The sequence below is a fragment of the Catharus ustulatus genome, chromosome 1 (assembly GCF_009819885.2).
Source record: "Catharus ustulatus isolate bCatUst1 chromosome 1, bCatUst1.pri.v2, whole genome shotgun sequence".
In the NCBI taxonomy this organism is placed as follows: Eukaryota; Metazoa; Chordata; class Aves; order Passeriformes; family Turdidae; genus Catharus; species Catharus ustulatus.
The window spans coordinates 18,492,505-18,515,556 of NC_046221.1; the positions used below are offsets into that span (position 1 = coordinate 18,492,505).

The 23,052-nt window shown below is 42.0% G+C and overlaps 1 protein-coding gene across 1 annotated transcript in view; it reads left to right on the forward strand.

Annotated features, from left to right (window-relative positions):
* The first annotated feature begins 2,076 nt into the window (after positions 1 to 2,076).
* Positions 2,077 to 23,052, forward strand: part of PIP4K2A (phosphatidylinositol-5-phosphate 4-kinase type 2 alpha) — a 110,019-nt gene continuing 89,043 nt past the window's right edge. The window contains exon 1 of the mRNA XM_033066014.1: positions 2,077 to 2,333. Coding sequence (XP_032921905.1) covers positions 2,193 to 2,333 — 141 coding nt within the window. The 5' untranslated portion in view covers positions 2,077 to 2,192. The remainder of the gene's footprint in view (positions 2,334 to 23,052) is intronic.

Below are 23,052 nucleotides of genomic sequence, written 5' to 3' on the forward strand. Positions count from 1 at the left end.
CATCTTTTGTCCTTCTGATAAAACAGCCTTCTTTAGTGAGAACTCATTTTTGCAGCAAAGAGCTCTTTAGAATCTAAGCCAAGATGATAAGAAAGTCTTCTGAGAAAAAGAGCAACTTCCTTCTTCAGCCTTCCCCAAAAATTCCTACTAAAATGTGTGCTATTTATTATTTCTTATTTATAAACCAAAATGCTTCACTATATGGATTTACTCTGGAAAGACGATGAAAGACATGTATGTGGCAGATGTTAGTCATGTAGATGTGTGCAGCATTGCACAATGCTCAGATGTCATGTTCTGAGTGTAATGGAAGGGATAAAATTGATACTGAACTCTTCCGAAAGTCTGACTTCAAATCTATATTTAGGCATCTAAGTGACCTGCTTTTATTCAGAGGCGCTGACTACTCAGCTGCTTCCATTGACTGCAGCAGAATATAAGGGATTTTTTTGTTGTTGAATCTATTTTCAAGAACAAAAATTACAGTTTAGTATCTCTGTAACTGCTAAGTAATTCTGCTGGGAAAAATAAAAGGACAGAAAATTAAATACATCTCTGTCTTGCCCTACTCTCCATAAAATGAAGGAAAGGGACCATATAATAAATCCCAGTAACTGTTTCTATGTAGGAGGGAGATTAAACATTACTGCTTTGGATTCCATCATGTTAGATAACTTTGCTGTTGAGATCACAGTGGCAAAAGAGAAATGGAGAAGTGCAACACATTTTTAAATTTATATAAGCCTCTGTTGGGGTGCCAGCCTCATATATTCACCTTAATTGCCCTGAACAGCCATACCTAGGAACACATTGTGCACAGGACCTCCACTTAAGCTCAGGTAGGGCACAGTTTAGATCTTTGCCTGAGCTATGTTGTAGGTACACCTGTCTCCTCTGTATTCTGGCTATACCTTGGGCTTCCCTTGTAGGTAGCTTGCCTGCACTCCTGTTTCTGGCCCTGGATAGACCCTGTGCCTACATTGTGCCTTCCTGGATGGACCTGGTTCATCACCTCAGCTGCTCTGGGACTGCTGATGTGATGTGTGCTTTTTCCAGCACCCTGCTCACTGAGTGTGGGCCCCTGCCTTGTCACTGAGGACACTGGTTCCAGAGGGATGACCCTCACTTGTGTTTGTCCACCTCATGGAGCTGCCCTGCTCTTGCTTCTCCCTAAGGATCTGGCCACCTTGCTGAAGCAAGCTGATGAACAAAGCAAAATCTACAGCAGGCAGGTCAGTCTGTATTATTCAGAAGCTGATGTATGATTTATTGTATAAGGCACAGGAGATACATGCTGTGTTACCTGTGGGTACTGACCCTAACAGTGACAGCAGATGTCATTGAGTTCCTCATCATACAGCAGAGCAAAGCATACGTGGTGTTTGATGTTTCTGAGCCGGTCAGATGTGTCTTTGCAGGATGTCGCCTGTCACTGACCACATCCTCTGTGGCCATGGAGGCAATCAAGAAACATTCTGCTGTGGTGCAACAGCACAGTGAGGTCATAGAGGTGCAGGGGACCGAGCTTTCTGTATATGCAGCACGCCGGCTGTAAGGAACCGCTCTTCTCAGGGAGCCCCGCTGGGGCAGCAGCAGCTGCCAGATATCCCTCTCATTCCTACAGATCCTTTTACAGAGAGGGAACTGGGAGTAACTATCACAAACTGTACAAAGTTACAGTGTGAGCAACTAGCTAGCTAAAGAGCAGGGCGACAGCACGGTAGGTTTCCCAAAGGACTGGAGCTGGGGGTGTGAGGGCCGGGCGGCAGGGACGAGCACCACCTTTCCCCCCGGGCGGCGCGAGGCAGCAGCCGGCCCCGCAGGCCCCGGTCCCTGAGGGGAGGGAGGCGCGGGCGGCCCCGCTGCCCAGGGCCGCGCAGGCGCCGCGCGCGGGGAGCATGCGCAGTGGGGCGGCAGAGCCGGCGCTCCGCGGTTCCCGCGGGGGCGGGGCGGACGCGCGGTGCGTGGCGGGCGGGCGGCGGCCGCTCCCCGCGGGGGGGGCGGGGCGGGGCCGCCGCGCCGAGCGGGGCCATTTCAGCCGCCAGGCCGGGATGCGCCCGGCGTCCCGCGGCTGCCCGCCCGCCGCCCGCTTGCCCGCGGGGCTGCGGCGCTGACCGTCCCGGCCCTTCGCTCCTGCCCGCCCGCCGCTCTACCCCACACCAGCCCCTTCCACCTCTGCCGCCGGCAGCGCCATGGCGGCCCCCAGCAGCATCGTGCCCGTCATGGCGAGTAAAACCAAGACCAAGAAAAAGCACTTCGTGGCGCAAAAAGTGAAGTTGTTCCGGGCTAGCGACCCGCTGCTCAGCGTCCTCATGTGGGGGGTCAACCACTCGGTAAGCGCCGCCGTTCGACCCGGAGCAGCCCGCCCGCCTCGCCGGGGCATCGCACCCGGGGGCGGCGGGGGCACGGGCGGGACCGGGGCAGCCCCCGCCGCCTGCCGCCCCCGCCGGCTGCGCCCCTCGCCCGGCGGGGCCGGGAGCGCGTTACCGAGCGTGGGAGCGCGGCGCGAGCGGCCGCAGTGCCCTGCCCGGGCGCGGGTGATGCGCGGGTACCCGCGGTAGCCGTGTCCCCCCTTTCGCCCCGCGGTTCCGCTGCGCCGGCAGCGGCCAGGAGGTGCCCGGGAGGGGACGGTGCTGCGAACGGAGCCCGAGCGGCTCCGCTCCTGCCGCTGGCCGCGCGCGGGCGTCGCATGGATGTGCTGCGGTTGGGAAAAATCCCGGTTATCAGTGGGAACTGGCCAAGTTCGTCCCGTGTCCGTGCAGTTCGCTTCGGCAAGTGTCCGCTGCCGGCGTGCGCGGGGGAGGGGAAGAGGAAGGGCTCGGTGTGGTAAGGCGGCAGAACTGCACCATTTGCGAAGTGCTCCATCACCCTGCGGGGACGGGCGGCTCGGGAGAACCCCCGGCCGGGTGGTGGTCTGCGTTAAAATCAGGAGCCTGGTAAAGATGTCACATGGTTTGGGCATTATGAGGTTCAGGTCGCAGCTTTGCATCTTTAAATAGCCACCGTGGCAGGTTAAAAGCGTAGAGCCCAAAGATCGCCAAAAAATCGGGTATCCGGATAGTCGAGCAAAAAACGTAATCCCTTGTGTTGGCGGAGCAAAGCCTGTATGCCTGTGTCGGGTTTGCATGGGTCACGTCTGCTGCCGAGTAACGAGCCTGTAAGAATGTCAGTGTGCGATTCGAGATTAGACTACAAATTTTGAAACAGCCCCATGAAACCGGCAGAGCAGCATGTAGTATTTGCTCGCTATTCCTTTTGTTTCCTACACATCAATATTCCATGAGGTTTTTTCCTCTGTGGACGTTTCAGTAGTTTTTGCCCAAAGCCTGGAGTCGTGCATCGAGACTGAACCCTGTTAGAGCTGTGTTAAACAGTACAGTGCCTGAAGTGAGGATCATGAGGAAATGCTTTGGCTGTATTTATTAGACAGAGGAGAAGCTTCAGTGAAGTTGAATAATCTGCTTAAGGTAGCACTGTGAGTCGGTAGGAAATGGTGACAAAGGATTTCAAGTTTTCTGTCGCTCAGTTATGAGCAGTGACATCCTATCTCATGAACTGATGAGACAGTAGTTATTTATCTACAAAGTAAAAATATCTTTAGTTGTGGGAATGCATGATGTTCTGTTTGCCTGAACTGGGAAGAAATGCAGAAGAACTCCTTTTTTTAGTGGCTAGTGTTATAGAAAATTCCCAAACAAGCCTCTTTAATGAAAGCAAGCTGGTAATTGCAGGGTGAGAGACTTGTACTGAATGGCAGCGTGTGCTAGCTGTTCACTGTCTCCCGGAGGAGAGAGGGAGAAGATCACTGATGAAAGCAGGGATCTTCCTGTTGCAACAGCTCATTGCTATGTGAGTTCACACTGGAAATGCCACTACGTTTAGAGGAAAGACCTCTTCACTGCAAGTAATAACCAAGCAAATAGTGGCAAATGCAGCACTGTATGTGATCCTCACCATCTTGCAGTCATGTGCTGTAGTGTGCGTAGTTGTTACCAGTAGAAAATGTCATAAAGTGTGTTAGTTCATGCACAGAAGATACAAAATTGTGAACTGAAATCCTTTCCTTAGAGAGGCTCAAAAAGCAATGCCAGCAACACAACAGGCTCAGAGAAAAGAGGCTTCACGTTCACATAAAGGTGGTGGTTGTAGGTGTGATATCTGTTATGCTCTGCAGATGGCATTCCATTTCCTTACCCCACTGCAAAATGTAGTCATGAGTAATGCTTGGAAGCCCTGTGAAAGTGAAATCCCGCTGAATGAGAGAGCATGGAAAAAAAGTTAATTTGATGCGTCCAAATTAAACATCTCTTCTTGGCCAAGAATGCAGCATTGAAGCATTGCAGGCTCCTCTGTTAGATGCTTTTCCTGTCATTTTGTAAATGCTTCATGTGGCACTGTCCAGAAAATGAAAATAAGTGTGCAGCATGGTTTAACTCTGTTATCATAAATAGGAGTTTCTCATGGGAGAAATGCAAACAACGTGTGTGGATTAATTAAGAACAGGAATTGAGAATCCTTAGGTTTCTCGGCAGAATAAACAGAAATCCATAAGCAAAGGCTAAAATAGGAACTGAGCACAGATCATAGTTCATGATGGTAGTAATTAAACTTAGAACACAGTAATCATCTGAAAATTTATATTGAGGACTGCCTGTAGTGCCTATCAATTGATGAGACAATAGAAGTCTCTAAGTCTCATTAACTGTCTTGGGGAATAAGTATATATATTAAAACTGAGCTGAGAAGCAGTTCCTACATTGCTGCATGTTTTGGAAGGAAACACTTGGTGAAGATAAAGGGAAAAAATTATTTTTCTGCAGGTTTATTAGCTTTTTAATTCTAGGACTATACTTGATTGTTGCATTTTGGAGGATTTTCAGAGTTTGGAATTGTATCTGAAGAAGTTAAGGGAAAAAAAACCCAGTAAGCTGTTTTAACTGCTGTCCTAGGAGGAAACATGACTCTAATGGGAAAACCTAAACATTGGTGCCACAAAGTTGAGGGCTGACAGCAGAAGTGTGAATTCTTTATGGGGTCGAGGCGGGGGGGAAGTGGGGGGGAGATTTGCAGAGGCATGTCTGTTACCCTGGGTTCTTATCAATTACCCACCCATTCAAGAAACTGTAAGCAACTGTTACTGTTTAGGTAGAAGTAGCGAGATACCTAATTCAGAACCCTGCTTGGTAGTACAGTCAAGTTCAGTAATAACTTCAAAGGGCATGCGAGAGGAAAACATGCGAATGTTACCCAAATGTCTTACGAAGCAAGGAAAAATGTGTTCACATTTGGAGCTGTAAATTCATTTCTCAGTGCTCTGACATATGCTGTAGAATGAAGCTTGCTGCTAAGTGAAAGGGAAAGCAACTGTGTCCCATTTTGTAGAGCTGATTATAATACTGATGACTTGTAGCAGCAAAGACTAATTGTCAGTGCTTGGATCTTGCAGGCATCTGCATCATTAACAGTTGATTTTATCTCAGTCCTTCACCCTGTGTCAAAGATAATCTGGCTGTGCTACTGAAATATTTAAACTCACTGGTTAGTATGACTTAAAGCTATATTTTTGAACTAGCACCATAATTGTATTTAATTTACAACTGGTGTGGTAAATAGCATTCTTACTTCTATATTGTCACCATTACTGGATTTCCAATAACGGTGGGAAGGAGTAGAGGGATGGAAGGTGGCATGTAACTTGTTTTCTGGGCCTAGAAATGAAATCCACAGATTCTGTGTTTTCTGCAGGCACAACGATGATGAGTGTGCTCTCACTAGAATTGGTTGCCTGCTTCTGTTAGGAGCTTGTTAGGAAAGCTTGGAATTTGTAGGCTTAGGTCCTTCAAAACAACACCCTGAAAGCCAGCAGAAAACTAATACAAGTAGGGTGTTTTGTAACTAATTTTGAGATAAAGAACAGACTGCTGGAGAGCTTGCCTACTGTGTGAACCATTACATTAAATGTATTTAGGAGAAGAGCATGAATGTCTAATGAAGTTATTGAGCGTAGTGTACAAGTTAAAAAAAAAAGGCAGAAAAAAAAACCCCTAAACCCAGCCCCCCCCCACCCCAGCCCCTGGAATCTGTAATCACCATCTGTTTCTTGGATGATTACAAGCTGATCCAAAAATTTAACAGTGCCTGATTTCTCAACAGCACTTGCTGCCTAATAAGCAAGTGGAGAAACAAGAATACATGGATAAAATTACTTTCCCCCTAGCAGTTTGTGGAGTCCATCAGGAGTGTACTTTCTGTGGCTAAAGAGTTCAACACACAGTGAACTCCATGACCTTCTTCAACTGTTCAATGTGAGCTTGATGCTAGTGTTGCACTCTTCCTTGTGTTCTTGCTTGATATTTTGAATGGAAGTGGAGCAACACCAGGACAGAATAATGAAAAGAGCTTTGGGATTCATGTCTATCAGTGTACCTCTTGGATTCCTTCACCTTTGAGTTAGAAACTGGGAGGGAGAGGGGGGGGAAGCATGACAAGTAAATGCATCTTTCTCCCCCTCTCATGCAGTAAGATGTATTTGATCACATTAAGAATGCTTCTGTATCTGCAGAAAGCTATAAAATGTCTGTTCTAGTAAGTTTTCAGTTTGGGAATTTTCATAGCTAGTACAGTGGTCTTTCCTGTTACAAACTTTTATCCAGACAAGTACAGAAGTAGCTCATACCTATCCTTGTGTTTTAACATGCCACTGGAGAACTTGTCAAGTGAAGTAGAACCTCTTGGTTTTGGCATAAATCACTTTTCTTAATCTTCACTTGCCTAGCATCTCTCCTCAGAATTTTCTGTCCTGACGCATTGTACATGTAGGAAAATGACACTGAAAAAGCAATGTTGAGTTCTGTAGGAAGATAAAACATGAATAATTGAAAATTAGGTGATGCCCTCTGGAATACAAACTCCATGCTTGTCACTAGTTTTCATTAGAGAAAGGGTGAGATTGGTTGACATAAACAAGCCCTCAGCACTTAGTACTAGTGGTATGCCTTCAAAAGTTACAGGATTTGATAAGTTCTGTGTCCATATTTTTAATATAGTCTTAAATGATGTGGCTGGTGGCACCCTGAGGATATGGAGCCATAATGTTGACTCATGGCACTGGCTGTCAGCACAACAGGTATTTTGGGGTGGGGAGGGCTACTCATCATTTGTCAGGTGGGTTCTTACTATTTGTATTTAATGCAGAGCATCACTGCTGCAGCTGCTATAAGTGGTTTTTCAAAACCAAGGCAAAATAAAACTAAAGGTATTACTCGAGATTTTCAACAGTGAACTTGGAAAAAAACAAACCATCTTTTGAATTGTTTAATGGAGGTGGTGTTAGACTATGGGAGAAAGCTCTTTCTAAGAAGCCGGAAGAAACAATGTATTAAAAAGCATTGATTACATCAGAGCAGATAATAAAGCAATTAAAACTATTTTTGAATAGTCAATTGGGCACTCAGCCCAGATGTTTGCATATAGAAGGAAGCAGAACAGGAAGAGCTGTTTATTGAAAAGCTGGTTTTTTTTGGGTGTCAGGCTCTGTGTACTACAGAAATTAATTTGATACTGCTTTTGCAACTGAGTGATTGGACTAGTAAAAATAAATTGTAAATATTATGGTTAGGTTAAGGGTAGTAAACATGCCTCCATGAAATACAAATGGGAGTAATATTTCATGTCCTTCTGTAAACTATTGAAAGGGATACATACAATAGTTTCTGTTAGGGATGAGAGTGGAAGAGCTATTAAAGAGCTCTGACAACAGTTTCAAAACTATTTTCTGTAGTTTCTTCCAAATTACAAGATAAGGTGCTGTGAAGGCTAGGGTAATTTTTTTTTTTTCCTGTGGGATTTTGAAACTGAATTTCATTAGCCCCAGCAGAGAGGGCTGGACAATGTTCTATGAAGCAAATAGGCAACATGACTTTGTTTTGTTGGCTCAACTTAGTTGTCTTATTTGAGTATCCTGTACCAGATGCCTTAAGCGTCTCCAGGGTATTATTTTTGAATTCCCTACTCATTAAAGCAGATACTTGTATTATGCCCATTGCCAGGGCCAGTAGATGTTTATTTTCCTCCTGTAGTTTCAGGGTGGCAAACTTTGTGTACAATAACTGACTCACCCCATTATTCAGTTCCGACTCTACAGTCCTGTTTTCTGTTCTTCCTTGAAAACACCTTGTCTTGTGCTGTGGGGATCCATACACTAGCTGTACATTGTGCAACCTCATGACAACTTCAGAGTAAAGTGAAACTACCCATTATTTACATCTCTTCAGTGTTATCTTGCCAAAACTAAGCACTTGGGAGTTGTAGTCATTTTGTCTTATGGATATTTTGACTTGTTGAGAGGTTAGTCATCTTGGTTAACTGTGAAGTTTTAAAGTAGTATGTGTTCATCTCCATACTCCAGTCTGAGTTCATTATTTTATACTTACTTCCAAGGCATATTTCCATGTGTTTCCATTTCTTTTACTTGGTACTTATTACACAATATCTAACACAAGTTCTGATTTCTTGTCCTCGTTTTCACTATTGGAACCCATGTGTTTGCACTTAGCAAAATAGTTGAAGGCAGTCTAAGAAATTGCTGCCTTGCTATGGATGGTAATGACAAACCTTGTTAGTTTTCATAGTCTGCATCCTGGTACATGGTGAAATGGGTTAGCTTTGAATTGTCAAGATGGTAACTTCTTGCATGTGGTTTGCTACATGATCATCTGTCTTACGATCTTCCTGTTGAGCCTGGGCTGTTTTATAGTAATTAGTTTTGTGTTGAGAGATTGCTTGATAAGGGTGTTGTGAAAATTGTTTGAAGTAGCTGAATGCTGTAGTGATGGATCTCAAACTGGAAAGAAAGCATTAGCTTTGTCTTCAAAGGATGGGGTTGAATAGTTGTAGTAGAAGTACTTAATGGCCGTACACATTTTAGTACTTGATTTTCATCAGGCTTGGTGGACAGCTACCTTGTGCACTGGGGCAAGGTAGTCTAATCCAGCTCTTATTTGTGCATTGTAAGTTCCCAAGACAATCCTAATATTCTTAACACAGCTGTGAATGTGTGCATGATCCTTTTAGATGGTAAAGACAAAACTGAAAAAACTACCTTCCTTTATGTGCCATTATTAGAAATCCTGTGGAGCTCCTTGGTGAGATTGAGGCTTACAGAACCACCTTTCAGCTGCTGGAGCTAACTGGTTTAGTCTTTCACTTTTCCTCATGTCCCTCCTGATGTCTTAGTCATATGCTGTCTCACAACTAGTCTATACCCGTGTTTGCATTTTATCAATCTCTGCCGTTAGTCTTCCTGGTTAACAAGTTCAACCATATCTGTTTTCCTTATTAGTTATTACTCAGCTCCAAAGTAATAATCCAGCCAAAATAATACATTTTGAGGAGTTTTTTTAGATGGACCATAATTCATTGAAGTTCATGGTCCAGCTATGCAAACAGCTGTGCCAGCATAAAGAATGTTGATGCAAGAACAGAAGAGACAGAGGAAAATAAATTCCTTGTAAGGAGGTACCAATTTAAGCTAGCGTAAGGTTAGGCAAACTACAACCTCCATAATACTAAAGTCTACTAAAGGTGGGGCTGCTGGACTGGTTTCTGTTCTCTCTGGTATTGGTCTGATCCTATGGCAAGAAATGTAGGATTTGCATTCCTCAAAAGACCATATTTGTAAGTGACAGTCCCAGCTTAAAAGGGGAATTGCAGGAAGCATAACGGGAAGAGTCTGATGTATGTGTACTTGTAGTAGCTTAAGGACAGCTGGAGGGACTGGAGTGGGCTCTTTGACTGACCACTGATGTCCTATTTATAGCTCAGTTTCAGTAACCTCAAGTTAAACTATTGTCCGCAGTGGAAAAAGCCACATGAGTAAAGAGAACTCTCACTGGATTCTGCACTTTTGATGAGTAGAGCTTTCTCAACTATCTTAGTCTCTTGAAATAATAGCGCATTTTGAAAAAGAACTGTCTATATGGCACCCATTGGTTTCTGGTCTTTTCTACAGTCTTGGTTTTAGAACATGGAAAAACCCTCTAACTTCATAACTTATATATCCAGACACTAAATGTCTTCAGAAATGTTATAATGGTTTCCTAGGGCATCACTAGGGGCTGGAGTTTTTGCTGTTGCTTTTAGAGGTGGCTGCCAACATCTGGAAGAACTTCTAAACAATAACAATTCTTGAGAATCCTACCTTTAAATAGTCTCTTGCAACCTATCAAGTATGCTGCTGTAGCATTCACTGACTTTTTTTGGGGGGGAGAGGAAAATATTCCAACTTGGTTAGCCTAAGACCAGGTGAAAGAAAGTGGCTTTAGTTTTACTATACTATTATTCAGTGGCTATACTGAAGTATAGTTTTACTATACTGAACAAAAATTGAGAAATATCTGATTAGTTTGTGGTTCCAAGCCTCAATCACGTTGCCCAGTGTTTGGTAGACCCTTGGTAGGTCATGTGGTTACCAAAAGCATTTTGATACAACCAGTTATGGTGTCGGTGTTGCTGGCTGTACTTGTTATTTGTTCAATGTGCTTTTCTTTTTCTCTCTTCAGAAATGTAAGTTTTCTGTAGTTAGTGTTTATTGGTGTTATGGTGTGGTCTGACCTTCCTGGGTTGGATTCTGGGTGATTGTAACAAAACTTTCTAGAGGAGCCAGGAGAGAAATAGTTGTTAAAGTTTGTGGTTGTTGGGGCCCTTTACAATGTGCAAATCTCATGTATTATGGTTTCCTGGAGCTGAGCAAAAATTGGAAGATTGACATAACAAAAGCAAGGTTGCTAATCTCTGAGCTTCCTGCTTTGGTCTTTGACTTTTTGTATTTAGAGCTGAATACAGAGCTAGTTTTGGGAGACCAGGTTGCAAAATACCAAAAATTGAGCAAACAGTTGAGTTGAGGAATGGGATATCTATTTTTGCTTCTGGAAGAGGAAGGACTTACCACCATGTGCTATCTCAGCTGGCTATTCAAAAGAGTAGGTTTTCTCTCTGGGTATGACTACAGTCTCAGACAAACTGACTTTACTGGGAAGCCCATTCAAAACCTCCTTAATCACTTCGAGCTTGCAGGTAAAGGGCTTAAAATGACTCACTGAAATTGAAATGCAGTGTCAGGTGCTTGACACCAGCTTCCTGTGCAGTGCCTTGGGGTTGATGCAAATCAGAGTGTCCCTGCTGCTCTCACTGTATGTTCCCCCTGCCCTCAGTAGCAGACACGAATTGAATTTTTTTTTTGTTTAATAATTCTTGTAGGTCTTAAGCAGAAATGTGATTTCAGTCTGCCTCATGATTCACTTTGCACTGTGTGGTATGTTAACCAGCCTTCTCCTTGATGACACAGGGGACCAAACAAGAAAAGCTTCCTGGATATTTCTCAGGTTTATGGAAGACAAGTGGTAAAAGTCATTTATGGAACCAAAACCTCAGTGCTTATTAACAGACCTGTGTACCTGCTTGCAAGCAAAAAGCATTGCAACTGCTGATTTTGGAACCTCTTCCCTGTTCTGTTCCTGATATAGCAGCTTTTCCAGCTGTTATTTTGGGCTTCAGCTGATTCAACAATGCTGCTTTCTCTTTCTACCTACAGCTGCAGGCAGTTGTGGCTGGTTATTTCATTTGAGTGAGCAATGTCCTTCAGGCTATGTTGGCTCGGGATGTTAATAGGGTTCAGATGTCTGTGAGCTCACAGACTCCTGCACCCCTTGCTGCTCTCCTGCTTGTTCTGTTGCAATATATCAAAGCAAAACAGTATTGAAATATTGAGTATCTTGACTACTGCTAGTGCACTATGCTTTTTCTTGGTGTGAGTGCAGTGAATTTCTCTTCCTTCTCCACAGTCTCTCCCACCTGTGAAGGTTTTTTCCCGTGTTACAACAGTTACTTGGTGTTGATATTGGTACTTCACTTTACAAGCAAATTACTCTTCAGATACTTTTGTACTTGATGAATCTTTCAGAGACGTATATTGCAAGTTTCTCCTTGGAAGATGTCATTCTGTAGGGTCTTTTTAATATTCTTGTCTTGTTGAGGAAATCTCTCAGACTTTCATATTTAAGTCAATTTTTTCATGTTGTATGAATGACTTGCTGAGGTTCCTGGCTGAACGTGACTTGCTTCACAATAAAAGGTTAAGCACCTAAGAAGTTTCTGGAAGGGCCTGAAAGTAGTGCTTACTCCTGCATGATGTGCTGGTCACCTGAAAGATTTATTGGGTTCTCATGGGTGATGACTCTTGCAATGGGCTGCTGCTTGCTAACTACTCTGGAGCAATGTGCCTGAAGTCTTCTTCACCCCTTTATAAATGCCCTTCAAAGGGTAGAGACTCTTCCCTGAAAAACCATGCTTCTATCTGTTTTACAGGAGAATGTGTGTAATGATTGGTTGTTTGGGGGGTGTATTGTTGAAGTTGCTAAGCCATCCTTAGTGTTTGACATGTAAAAATTCTTGTTTTATCTGTACCCTAAGACTTACTAGGGTCATGAAAACATTCTTCTTTGATTTTTGTCACGGGATAGTATACTGCTCTTGTGGCAGCACAATGCTGAAAAGTTCAGAAATGAAAAACAGATGAGGGATATAGAAATATGTTTAGCTGGCACACAGTAATTCAGTTACTGAAGTTGCTGTTGCTATGTGCTTATGATTATCTCAATAGCAAGGCTAAGATTTGCTTTAAAACTGCATTCAATGCTTAAGAGATCCTGTGGGTTTTTTATTTACAAGGAAAATTGATTTAAACCATTGTATTTTAGTGTGTGTTACTTTATGTAGTTGGGTTGGCCAAGATGTCAGCAGGAACCTGGATACAAGGGCATAGGCATCCTTGTATTCAGATGGTGGGAAGTAACACCTGAAGTAACCTGCTTTCTCTTATTTGGGTTGCCATGGACCTCTTTTGTATTGGAGACATCATCCGGGAGATCTGTGTCACATATAAGCACATAACAGATTTCAGGATTTCTTGTTTTTCAGTCAGACTTGTATTCTGACCATTAGTGGCCTTTTGATAAGCAAAACTGAAAGGAACCTAGATCATGTCTTGCTGATAGTCTTGAAATATATATAACTCAAAAGAAAAAGGTAGGGGAGTTTGAAATGTTCTATGAATACTTGACTTGCTGGTCAAAGGCTTTGAAAAGAGATCATTTGTGGCACACTGATTTCTAACATGGGAAGCACCATATTTAAATAATAAAAACCTAGGATCTTCATTAAAGAAAAGAACATAGATTTGGTTGTGTGGACTTCTCAAGATGAAGTTGTATAGCTATATACAACAAGCCAAGTAGTTTTACTGCAAAGGTTTCCCTGACTTTCTTCACCTGCTATTGCAAATGGACTCAAACAGTGGTGCAAGGTGGCATGGATTGTATGGATAATGAAATTTAATACTATGGCTTCAAGTAGGTGGGAGAAGCAACTGAGAGCCAAGATAGTAAAGCATGATCCTTGAGCTGCATTTTCTCTATTGCTTACCTTTGCTTCACTGGCTGGCAAGTCTGAGCTCAGAATTGGTTTGTCAGATCTGTGCTTGCTATGTTTTTCCTCTTACTTGAGTAAAAGCTTTTCACAGAAGTTGCTATGTAACCTCCCATGCTAGGCAGCTCTGCTGAGGGATGCAAAGGCTCATCTTTCTGGGTACTATGGAGTGTATCTGGAGCCTTGCTCCATGCCTTTGATGCACCCTGCTTTTCCATACCGTGCAAGATGGACTGATAATAGTTGTCTAGGTAGTAGTGTTTTTCTCTCTTCTTGAGTGCTTGCTTTGTCAAATACTTGAAATACAATTCTGTGGACCATAACCATACAGGGTACTTAGTTTATGGAAATGATCTCTCTGTTAAAGTTTGTATAGTCAAGGAATGCTAAACTTTGTTAGAGCATAGTTGTTGGTGCAGTTATGCCATACAGCAGTGTCTCTACAATTTGTGCTGGACTACTTAAATAAAACTGCATGTTTTTCCAAGAGAGATTAAGTTTTCAGATCTATCTAATGTCTCAGAGCTTGAGGTAGGCTGGACAAAAGGGGCTAGACAAATCAGGAGTGAAAATACTCAGCTTTTGGACTCCTTGAACATAAAATAAACAGTGAGTCACAGCACTTCCGCTGCGTAACTGAGGGGAGCTTGCAAGTTTCTCATTTTTTTTAATGGACTGTCCAAAGAATTGGTACAGTTGAATTTTACTGTATCTTGCAGGACAGATAAGCTAATTTCCTGCCTAATTAACTTATTGCTTTCTGAAGTATTTCCTAAAGCCTTGAGATCTTGTGCATTTACATGTATTTGCATAAGTAATGCATGAAGGAAAGTACTCAGGAGACTTGCTGGTGCTTCTGGTGGAGTTGGCAGTGCTCAGTGTTGCACAAGGTACTTGTTTCACAGCCCCCCCAGTGAGCAGACAGCTTTGCAGCCACCTTGGAGAGGCATGGTAAATGGAACAGTGATAGAAGTGCAGTCAAACAAATCCAGCCTGCAGCTCTGTTTTTGGGCCAGTCAAGCTGGCACAGGTTGTGGATGCTGAAATCTGCTCTTAAAGCATCCAGAGTGACTGATCAGAGAGAGGTGCCCATGCTGTGGATGTCTAAAGTTTTGGAATGATAATTGCCACCAAAAATTGGAATGAAATAAAAAATTGTGCAAGATTACTTCAAAGCCAAGTTAAGCTAACCACCAGGGAAAACCCCACAACACTTAGTCATCTTCAGTTATCCAGGCCATGACTGCAGAATTGTTGTATGACTATTGTAAATATAAAATATATCCTGTGTTAGTATAAACATCTTCTACCTAAGTGACACTTTCCTTGTCACTTAGCTCTAACAGTATGAAACTGAAGACACTTAATCTTGTTAATTTTCCATGTGATTTACTAATGAATTACTTAAATTATTTATTGGCTCCCCTGCCACCCCCTGCCTGCCCCCCGCAAGGTGTACTTAAGGTCAGGAAGTATGAAATAACTTAACCTGATACCAGTAATACTGCAGTGTAATATCTTCACTCCTAAAGATTGAAAGCTGGCATTCACTCTGCACATGTGGAAGAGGAAGGGTGTTTTGCAGACTAGAGGGGAGTTTTGTTTGGGGGTTTATGTGGCTTTCAGTTGTCTTTCTCTGATTTCTGGCCAAACTGTTACATAAAAGCATGGCTTCATTGTGAGTGTGGGCCTCCCTAAAACCTGTCCTTTCCATGGGTGAGCTCAGCTGCCAGCAGTGTGTGTGTGTCTCTCGTCAGCCAGGTCAGCTGCTTGCCTGCTGAAAACTAATGCTGTGTGAAGGCAGGCAGGGGGGAGCAGAAATGAATGGGATGTAAGCACTGCTGGGAACAGTGGGCAGGAGAGCACACTGAGAGTTGGAGCTTGTTGCAGAGGTAAGGCTAAGCCTTGGTCTATGGTCTATGCCAGGTGTGAACAAGACCCTTTTTGGGACTCTGTTGGTTTCCCTCCCTGTGTGGAGGGTAGTGATTTTGAAACTTGAAAGGTTGTAAAGGTGGTCTTTCAGAGGAGGAGCTATAGATGAAAAAGTAAAATCTGTTGCATGAAGCTACATGAAGTTTCTGCTTCTATAGGTTTTACCAACAACCTTATCCTAATAACCCTCTTTATTCTTGAGCTTGTTGTCCTCTAACAACGAGTACCAAATCTCTTAACACTTAATTTTGTGCTTTCTATGTTAAGAAAAGCAGTAAAATCTGACAACTCTGATTTTGCTAGTTTAAATTTCAGTCTTTTAGGGGAAATGTTTTTACAAGCACATGCAGCAAATGCTAGGCAGCTAAAATGTGAAGGAAATAAAGTATAGTCTCTAATATGGGATTTTGTAAAAATCCCTTTAGAATATAGATAGTCCATATCCATGGTCGCTTTTGGTATCTTGGAAGTGCTTCTGCTTGTCCCGTTGGGAGACACTGGCACCAGTTTTAGTCTATAGCTGAACCTAAAAATGAGTGTGTTGGACTTAGTCCATCATAGTATTCTGTCTTTAATGTTGTAGGTTTTGCAGTAAGTGATAAGGAAACCTGAACAAAATGTTCCCCTGCCTCTTTGTCAAGAAATGGGAAAGTTATTCTATTTCTTTCACTTAGTCCTCTGATGAGAGTCCTTCCTGGCATTACATAAGGTTGTTGAAAATTATCTTCACAGAAATTACAACCTTTTTTCCAATACCTAGAGTCTTTCCTTCTCTTTTTGAATGTACATCACTTATACCTCCATTGCTGTGTCCCCTTCCAGTTTAGGGCTGTCTCTAGTAAATCTTTCCCCTGAGGGACAATTTATGCTTACTCTGAATAACAATTGGCCAGATGGGTAATGTTATATTAGCTTACTTGCTTCTATATGTCTTTAGGGACTCTGACTATATGTTCCTAGTAGGAGTCTTGGAGGGGATAACTTGTGCCTCTTTCAGATGTTGCTTCAATTTCAGCAACAGTTGTTGTTGGCTTCATCCTATTTTTTTTCACTCTTTTCAGTATTGTACCTTTGGCCAAACTGTTTTTTAGAGAGGAGAAAATATTTTTAGGAAGTTGAGTACTTAGTTTCTGGTGGGATCTTACAAGTACTGCAGTCAGTGCAAAAGGAACAGTCAGAGCTGCCTGATGGGATGCAGGAGCAATGAGTGTGCTCCTATCACAAGGGGAAAAACTACTGGCTTTGGTGTCTTGCATCCTGGTTTTAACTTCACTCATGCTGGGGGCACTTGTAGACTCTCACAGCAGTGCTACTCTATAGGTCCCTCGGGCAAGCAGGTATAATATCTACATGGGTGAAAAAGTATGAGAACTCTAATTGAAATTGCCTATGTTTGTGCAGCCACTGTGCACTGCCATGTGTTTTACATGATACATCTAACTGGCTTGCTAAAAAAGACCTTCAGCATCTACTGTTGGTCCAACATACCATTTTAATTTGCCTTTGTTTAGAGACTGACGTCTCCTCTGCTGCTTCAATAAGAGACATGCTTCAGATTCAAGTGGTTTCTCTCCTGAGTGACCTACTTGTATTTTCTCATGCAGGCTTTTTATTAGGCTGTGTTCCAGCAGCATGAATTGCAGCAGAACAGCAGTGCTACCTGTGTCTTAAGGTACAGGGATAAATACCTCTCATCAAGCCCTTCTCAGCTGTGTCTGTGGCTTTAACAAAAGGAGGCTGAGTTCCTACTGCTTAGTTTGTGCTGGCTCTAGTATTTGTCTGATGATCCAGTAAATCAATTCAGCTTGCTAAAAGACCAGAGACTAATCTGGCAAAAAGTCTGTGTTTTGGGCTTTTATTTTGTTCTCATTTTTGCTGGGTTCATAGGCTGATTCAGCTTGCTTTCTGATCGAAGGGGTTATTGGTAGAAAGGGGTAAAGGAGGCAGGATTATTCTCACTTGTCAAGTGGCAAATCATGTTATTCAGCTTAGCTGGGAAGCAAAAGGCTGGGAAAACCACAGCCTGAGCTGGTCTTGCTGCTGGCTACTGCCTGGGTAGGCACCAACTGAGCTCAACAAAAGGCAAGTTGAATGCCAGAGGGTGGGAGGCTGGATCTGGCTGACAAGCTGGGTTACTCTGCCATGGAGCTGTGTTGGAGAAGGCGATGAGCAAAGTTAGCACTGCAGTGCTGCATTGTGTTGGACAGTAGTCTTTTGAGTTTGAAACAGTTATTCTGACAATGAGTATTTTCCCTTTCTTATGCTGTTAGGCTTCCATACATCAAATCTGATATCTGGCAGGCTTAAGTACTTGCACTGATGTCCTTTCAAGAGCAGCTTCTAGTCTGTGAGTTGTAATGCACATACTTTGTGCAAATATTCTAGCTCTTCCTTTAATGATGGCAGATCTTGGTGTGGGCTTGAGGAATTCAGAGTTGAGGTGACTCCACATACCACATGTTCAGTTGCAGGTCCAGGATACTCTGGAAGTATTTGATGCACAAGTATTGTCCTTTGTGGGGTGTTTTCTGCTTGCCTTTCTACCACTGTTTCTGCAAGTTTTTAGTCATCACTACCTGCCTTGATTTTTATTTCTGGATGTTCTGATATTTTACCTAAGTAAAATACCATATCCTATGAAGGTCTCCAAAGAGACATCTGCGTGGCAGATGTTCTTGGGAGATATTATACTCACCATTTCTTGGTATGTGGCCAAACTGACTTCTGATTTTGATATTGAAGACTTTCAGGTATTATGAGTAGTTCTAACACTTCCTCCTCCTTTCAGGATTCTCTGCACAACGCTGTTGTAAGAGCTATGTATTAGTGCATGCCATGACTAATGAGCAGTAGACTTGAATGAAGCTTTTGGGACAAGAATTTTAATGCTTGTTTCTAACATACTTGTAGACAGCTCTGGTAAATGCTCAAAAGCTTTCTATTTTTGCCTCAATAGATTAAATTTCATACTTGAATTCAAATCTTAGATGCTGCTTATAGTTTGTTGATGTTAGGTGTCACTAGTGCCTTTTCTACAGTTCATTTGCAAAATGTACCAAACAGGGTTGCAATTTAGGTGGCATTATGTCTGACTGTGTACATCTGTAGCATGCAAGTGTACTGGTGGTGAGGTAGACAGCTACTTTTTATATGTGCCACAAAAGAAAATTGTAAATACTGCACTGAGAGTGGAGAATGGCATATTCGAGTAAATCCTTGTAATTTCAGGGGACTTAAAACACAATCAGTGGTCTTGGCAGATGGCCAAGGGCACAGGCGGCTTCTGGAACTCTTCCAGCTGTTAATGGAGTGTGGGTTCTGATTAAATTTACTGTGGCCACTGAGTCTTGGTCTGCTTGTCTCTGTATGTGTTAATGTGCGCTTTTCTAACAATTAATATTTAATTTTAAAATCTGTTTTAATACTCAAAAACAGCTTTACAGATCTATCCTCATGACATAGATCTCTCCTTTATGTTAAGCACAATAAAGACTGAAACATCAGCAGCATGAGACAGGCTTTACCATAAAAACTAGCTGTTGTAAAAGCCTTGGAATACTTGTGCTGGCTGCCTTGCAGCCTCCCGAGAAACACTGCTGCATTAGTTATGTGAAGTCTGTTCTATAGTTGACATAATTAACTGATTACAAAAAAGAAAATTTAATATAGTAGAATAGTGACATGGTCAGTGGGGCCTTTGACAAGTCTTCAGGATGGTAGTTCGGACATGAGCCTGCTGGATTGACTGCTTTTCCATTTTACTGTAGCTGAAAATGTTGAAAACAAATGGACTGATAGGGCAGTCCCCTATACTTCCAGATATGTCAGTGGAAGGAAGAATGTATTAGAGTAAGATGGTTTTTAGGAAGAGGTTACTCTTTTAATTTGGAAGAAATGGCAAGTTACTTAAACTTCAGACCCCAAAGAATAAATTAATAAGAATTGCTAGGCTCATTTGCCAAAGGCAAATTCAGTTCTGCGAGAGCACTCCTGTTAAAAGGCTACAAATGCTTTTTACATCAATACCCAAATAGTTTGAGACAAGACGAAAGTAGATTACTGTAGCATTTGTGTGAGTGCTGGTATGATCCTACAGAGTAGGTGGCTATATATTGGATTAGTTCAGTATGCTAGAATTTTTTATTTTTTTACAGTATGAGTTTTTCAGGTCAAGGAGTCAGTCTAATTGAAGTCAGCAGTAAAAGGTAAGGTAATATTCATGGAGAATATCTCAAACAATTAATGCAAGAACATAACTGCATAAGAGTCTACAAAAATGAATGGCTATGCCTCAAAATTATTTCAAAGAATTGTTGATGAGAAATGTCAAGTAAGTCTGTACTGGTAAGAGAAGTCACCCATCTGAATTACTTGAGAAACCTTTATAGGTTCTTGACTAGGTGATTTTTTTCTTCCCAATTATTAACATATACAACTATGATGTAACTGCAGTGAGGGCATATAGTATCTTTGAAATTCTTCATACCTTCAGTTTTGTTAAACTTTGTAATATTTGCAATGTTTTAGGGTGCCATTACATGTGATTTATTATAGTGGTCTATGAATCTGAAATAATTACTTTCTGGTTATAAAAAAAATCTCATTTATTGCTGCATTTCTTTCTCCAGTCTTTTGTTACTTATGCTGGTTAGCTTGCAAATTGTTGGAAGTGAACAGATTTAAGTCTGTTTGTGTAAGAAGGCTTCAAAGCTCTTGCTAAACTTCTCAGAGTTTGATGAGACTCCAGAAATACTTAACTGCTACCTCTTCAAGCAAGACTGCTTTGTGTTCACTATGTATTTTTTTCATGCTAAAGAGATGAACCAAGACTCCATAGTGAGAGGAGGCTATTACGTGTAGGGTAGTATCTTGATGCTTACAAAAATGGGAGTATTTATTGTGTAGAGGAGCTGGAAAAAATTAGTTTGTTTTGAGACTAAGGCTAAATCTCAGGGAGGTGAAACTAGGGAGCTGTGTTCTGTCCCTCACTGGAAAAATGTAGCTAAGTGACTTGTCAGCTGATGTGGTGAGGGTTAGATACACCTATTTCCGTGTGTTTAAAGGAAGTGTTCTACCCAGAAGGAATATTGAATATTGGGAAGTGAAATGTGACTGTCAGTTGCTTGTTAAATATGCCAAGTACTGAAATGTTTTAAACACTGAGATTTTGGAGCAAGATGGAAGAAATAATATTTCTGACCCTCCACCTTGTCTTGTGGGTAGATCAAGGTCCTGCCTTAGCAGTCTTGAACTATAAGGTAAACTGTTATGAAATGCATTAGCCTCATTCTAAACACCATTGTTCTGGAAACTGATGAGAACTGATTCTATATCTAATGCAAATTTAAGGTTATGCTGTAAATTGTAGCTATTCATATGTCTTTTCCATATGAAGCAATGCACAGTCTGCAGTTTCTGGGTGGGAAGATGAACAAATTAAGTCTGAATGATACTGTTCTGTCTTTGTAGATCTTAGACTTTCAACTGTTCTTGTTCAGCACAAGTTTTGTTTTATAATTTGAGTGTAATGTTACAGGTGCATATGAATTACTTATGTGGAAACTAGATTTATTCCAGTGCCAATATCTTGCTACAAGAAAGTAAGCTGGTGAACTAATAAAGTGGGTTTTTTTTGGCAGGGGGTGGGTTTGTTTTGTCTTTCCTGTCCCAGTTTGGTTTTGCTGTTTAAGGGTGTTGGAGCCTAACTCGAGTTGTGGAAGTGTCTGCTTGTGTAACATGCACACACCATGTGATGTGGCCCAGCTGTGCTTAATGCACATCACCACACAGCATGGCTCAAAGAAATGGTAGGTGAGAACAGACTAATTTGCATTTTTTTAAAGGAAGATTTAAGTCATTCTAGCCTTTTGTACATCATCAAATACATGTATCAAAGTCTATCTCATTCAAAGAGATGGTATAAAAAATAGGAAAAAAAGCATTCTTTAAAGGAAAGTAACCAGACAGCTCTTAAAATATAGATCTCTGAAGGTGACCTAGACCACAGTGAAGCAGGGGGATGGATGACATGGAGATTGATTGTGAAACAGAGTGCCAGTGTGTGCCATCTAGCACAATTACAAGAGAGTAGAAGAAACTTGGGTAGCATGGAGACAACTGCCTTCAAAACAAACAAAAAAGCAGAAGGAATGTTCAAATGTGTTAAAATCATGAGTCTAGTAATCTAAATGTAGAAACACAGAATTTTGTGGTTAACAAAAGGCATCAAAACTGATCATAATGCTTTCTTCCTACAGATCAGAAGGATTCCACTGCAATTATGGATGAGGATGTTAATGAAGCATGTATAGTAGACATGGCTTTTGCAGAGAAATTAAATTGCTTGTCTTTGTTCAGTTGGGAGGAAACCAGAGGTTTTGATTTCTGAACTTTTCTTTGTGAGGGATTCCTCAGCTGGTGGGTCTAACATGGTAGAGGCAGGAGAAGAGTTGGTGGATGTAGCTGATAACATTGTCAGCAGCAAAGTACAAGGACAGGGTGGTATTCACTCTGGTTCTACTCAAAGATGAAATAGCAGAATGCTGATGTATGAATTCTTGTAAAAATCTGTGGTGTTGCCAGTGCTATGGAGAATGGCAGGTGGGGTGCCAGAACTTAGGTAAGGATGACTGTAGGATTTGTAAGCTCTGATGCAAGTGTCTGACACAGTCCAGTTAGTAGTGTTACTTATTCAGCTTTCCACTACTTACTGTCCTTGTGGTCTCTGCCTTCTCTCTTACAGAAGGCACGTTGACTGTAAGGAAACCTGTCTTGTAACTTTATGGAGGCTGATAGAGGGGCAGTAACTATGTGGATAAAAGTGATTTAGGTATCTCTAGTTTCTAAGTGAATTTTGAGAGGGCGCTCACTAGCTTTAAAGGGAGTTAATAAACCATAGCATAAGGGATGGTCTTTGTGCTGATAAATAATTCCTTGATTTGTAAAGAAAATAAGGTGGAAGTAAATGCTTGACTGTATCAGTAAAGAAAGTCACTTCTAGGCAGAACAAATTGCTGTAGGAATCTAAGACTGCTAAATTACCTAAAAGCCCTGGTGACCAGTGGTTTGTAAAGATTTCCTGAAGTTTTTACCTTTCAGCTTGCTGCTGATATCAAATTATTTGGGATAGTAAGGGTGAGGTACAGCTGAAAAGAACCACAGAAAAAGTCATATGACTGAATTTCTAGTGCTGTCATTTGTCAGGAGAACAGGTGGCTGCGTTGAGGAGAGCAGTCCCAGCTTTACATACAGTGATGGATGCTGAACTGACCATAGCTGTGCAGGTGCAAGGTCTTAGTACCATTATTATTTAGTAGGTGTCAAACAAGCAATTGTCTGTTACCAGAAGAGGAATACAGAGTGAACTAGAAAAGGTTTCTGTGTTACTGTGTAAATCCAGTTTGTATCAGCATTTTGAATACTTTGTATGGCCTTCTCCTGCTAGAAGGTATAGTAGAGCCAAAAGCTCAGTTGAGGGCATTAAGGATGATGAAAAGAGCAGAGCAGCTTTGGTATAGTTACTTGACTAAGTGTAAAGAGGTGTCAGGATGGAAAATAGATGACTGAAGGAGATCTGAACTCTCAAGTCATGAGTTAAAGTGAGGACTGGGCAGGAAGTAATTTTTGCTCTTTTCTGTG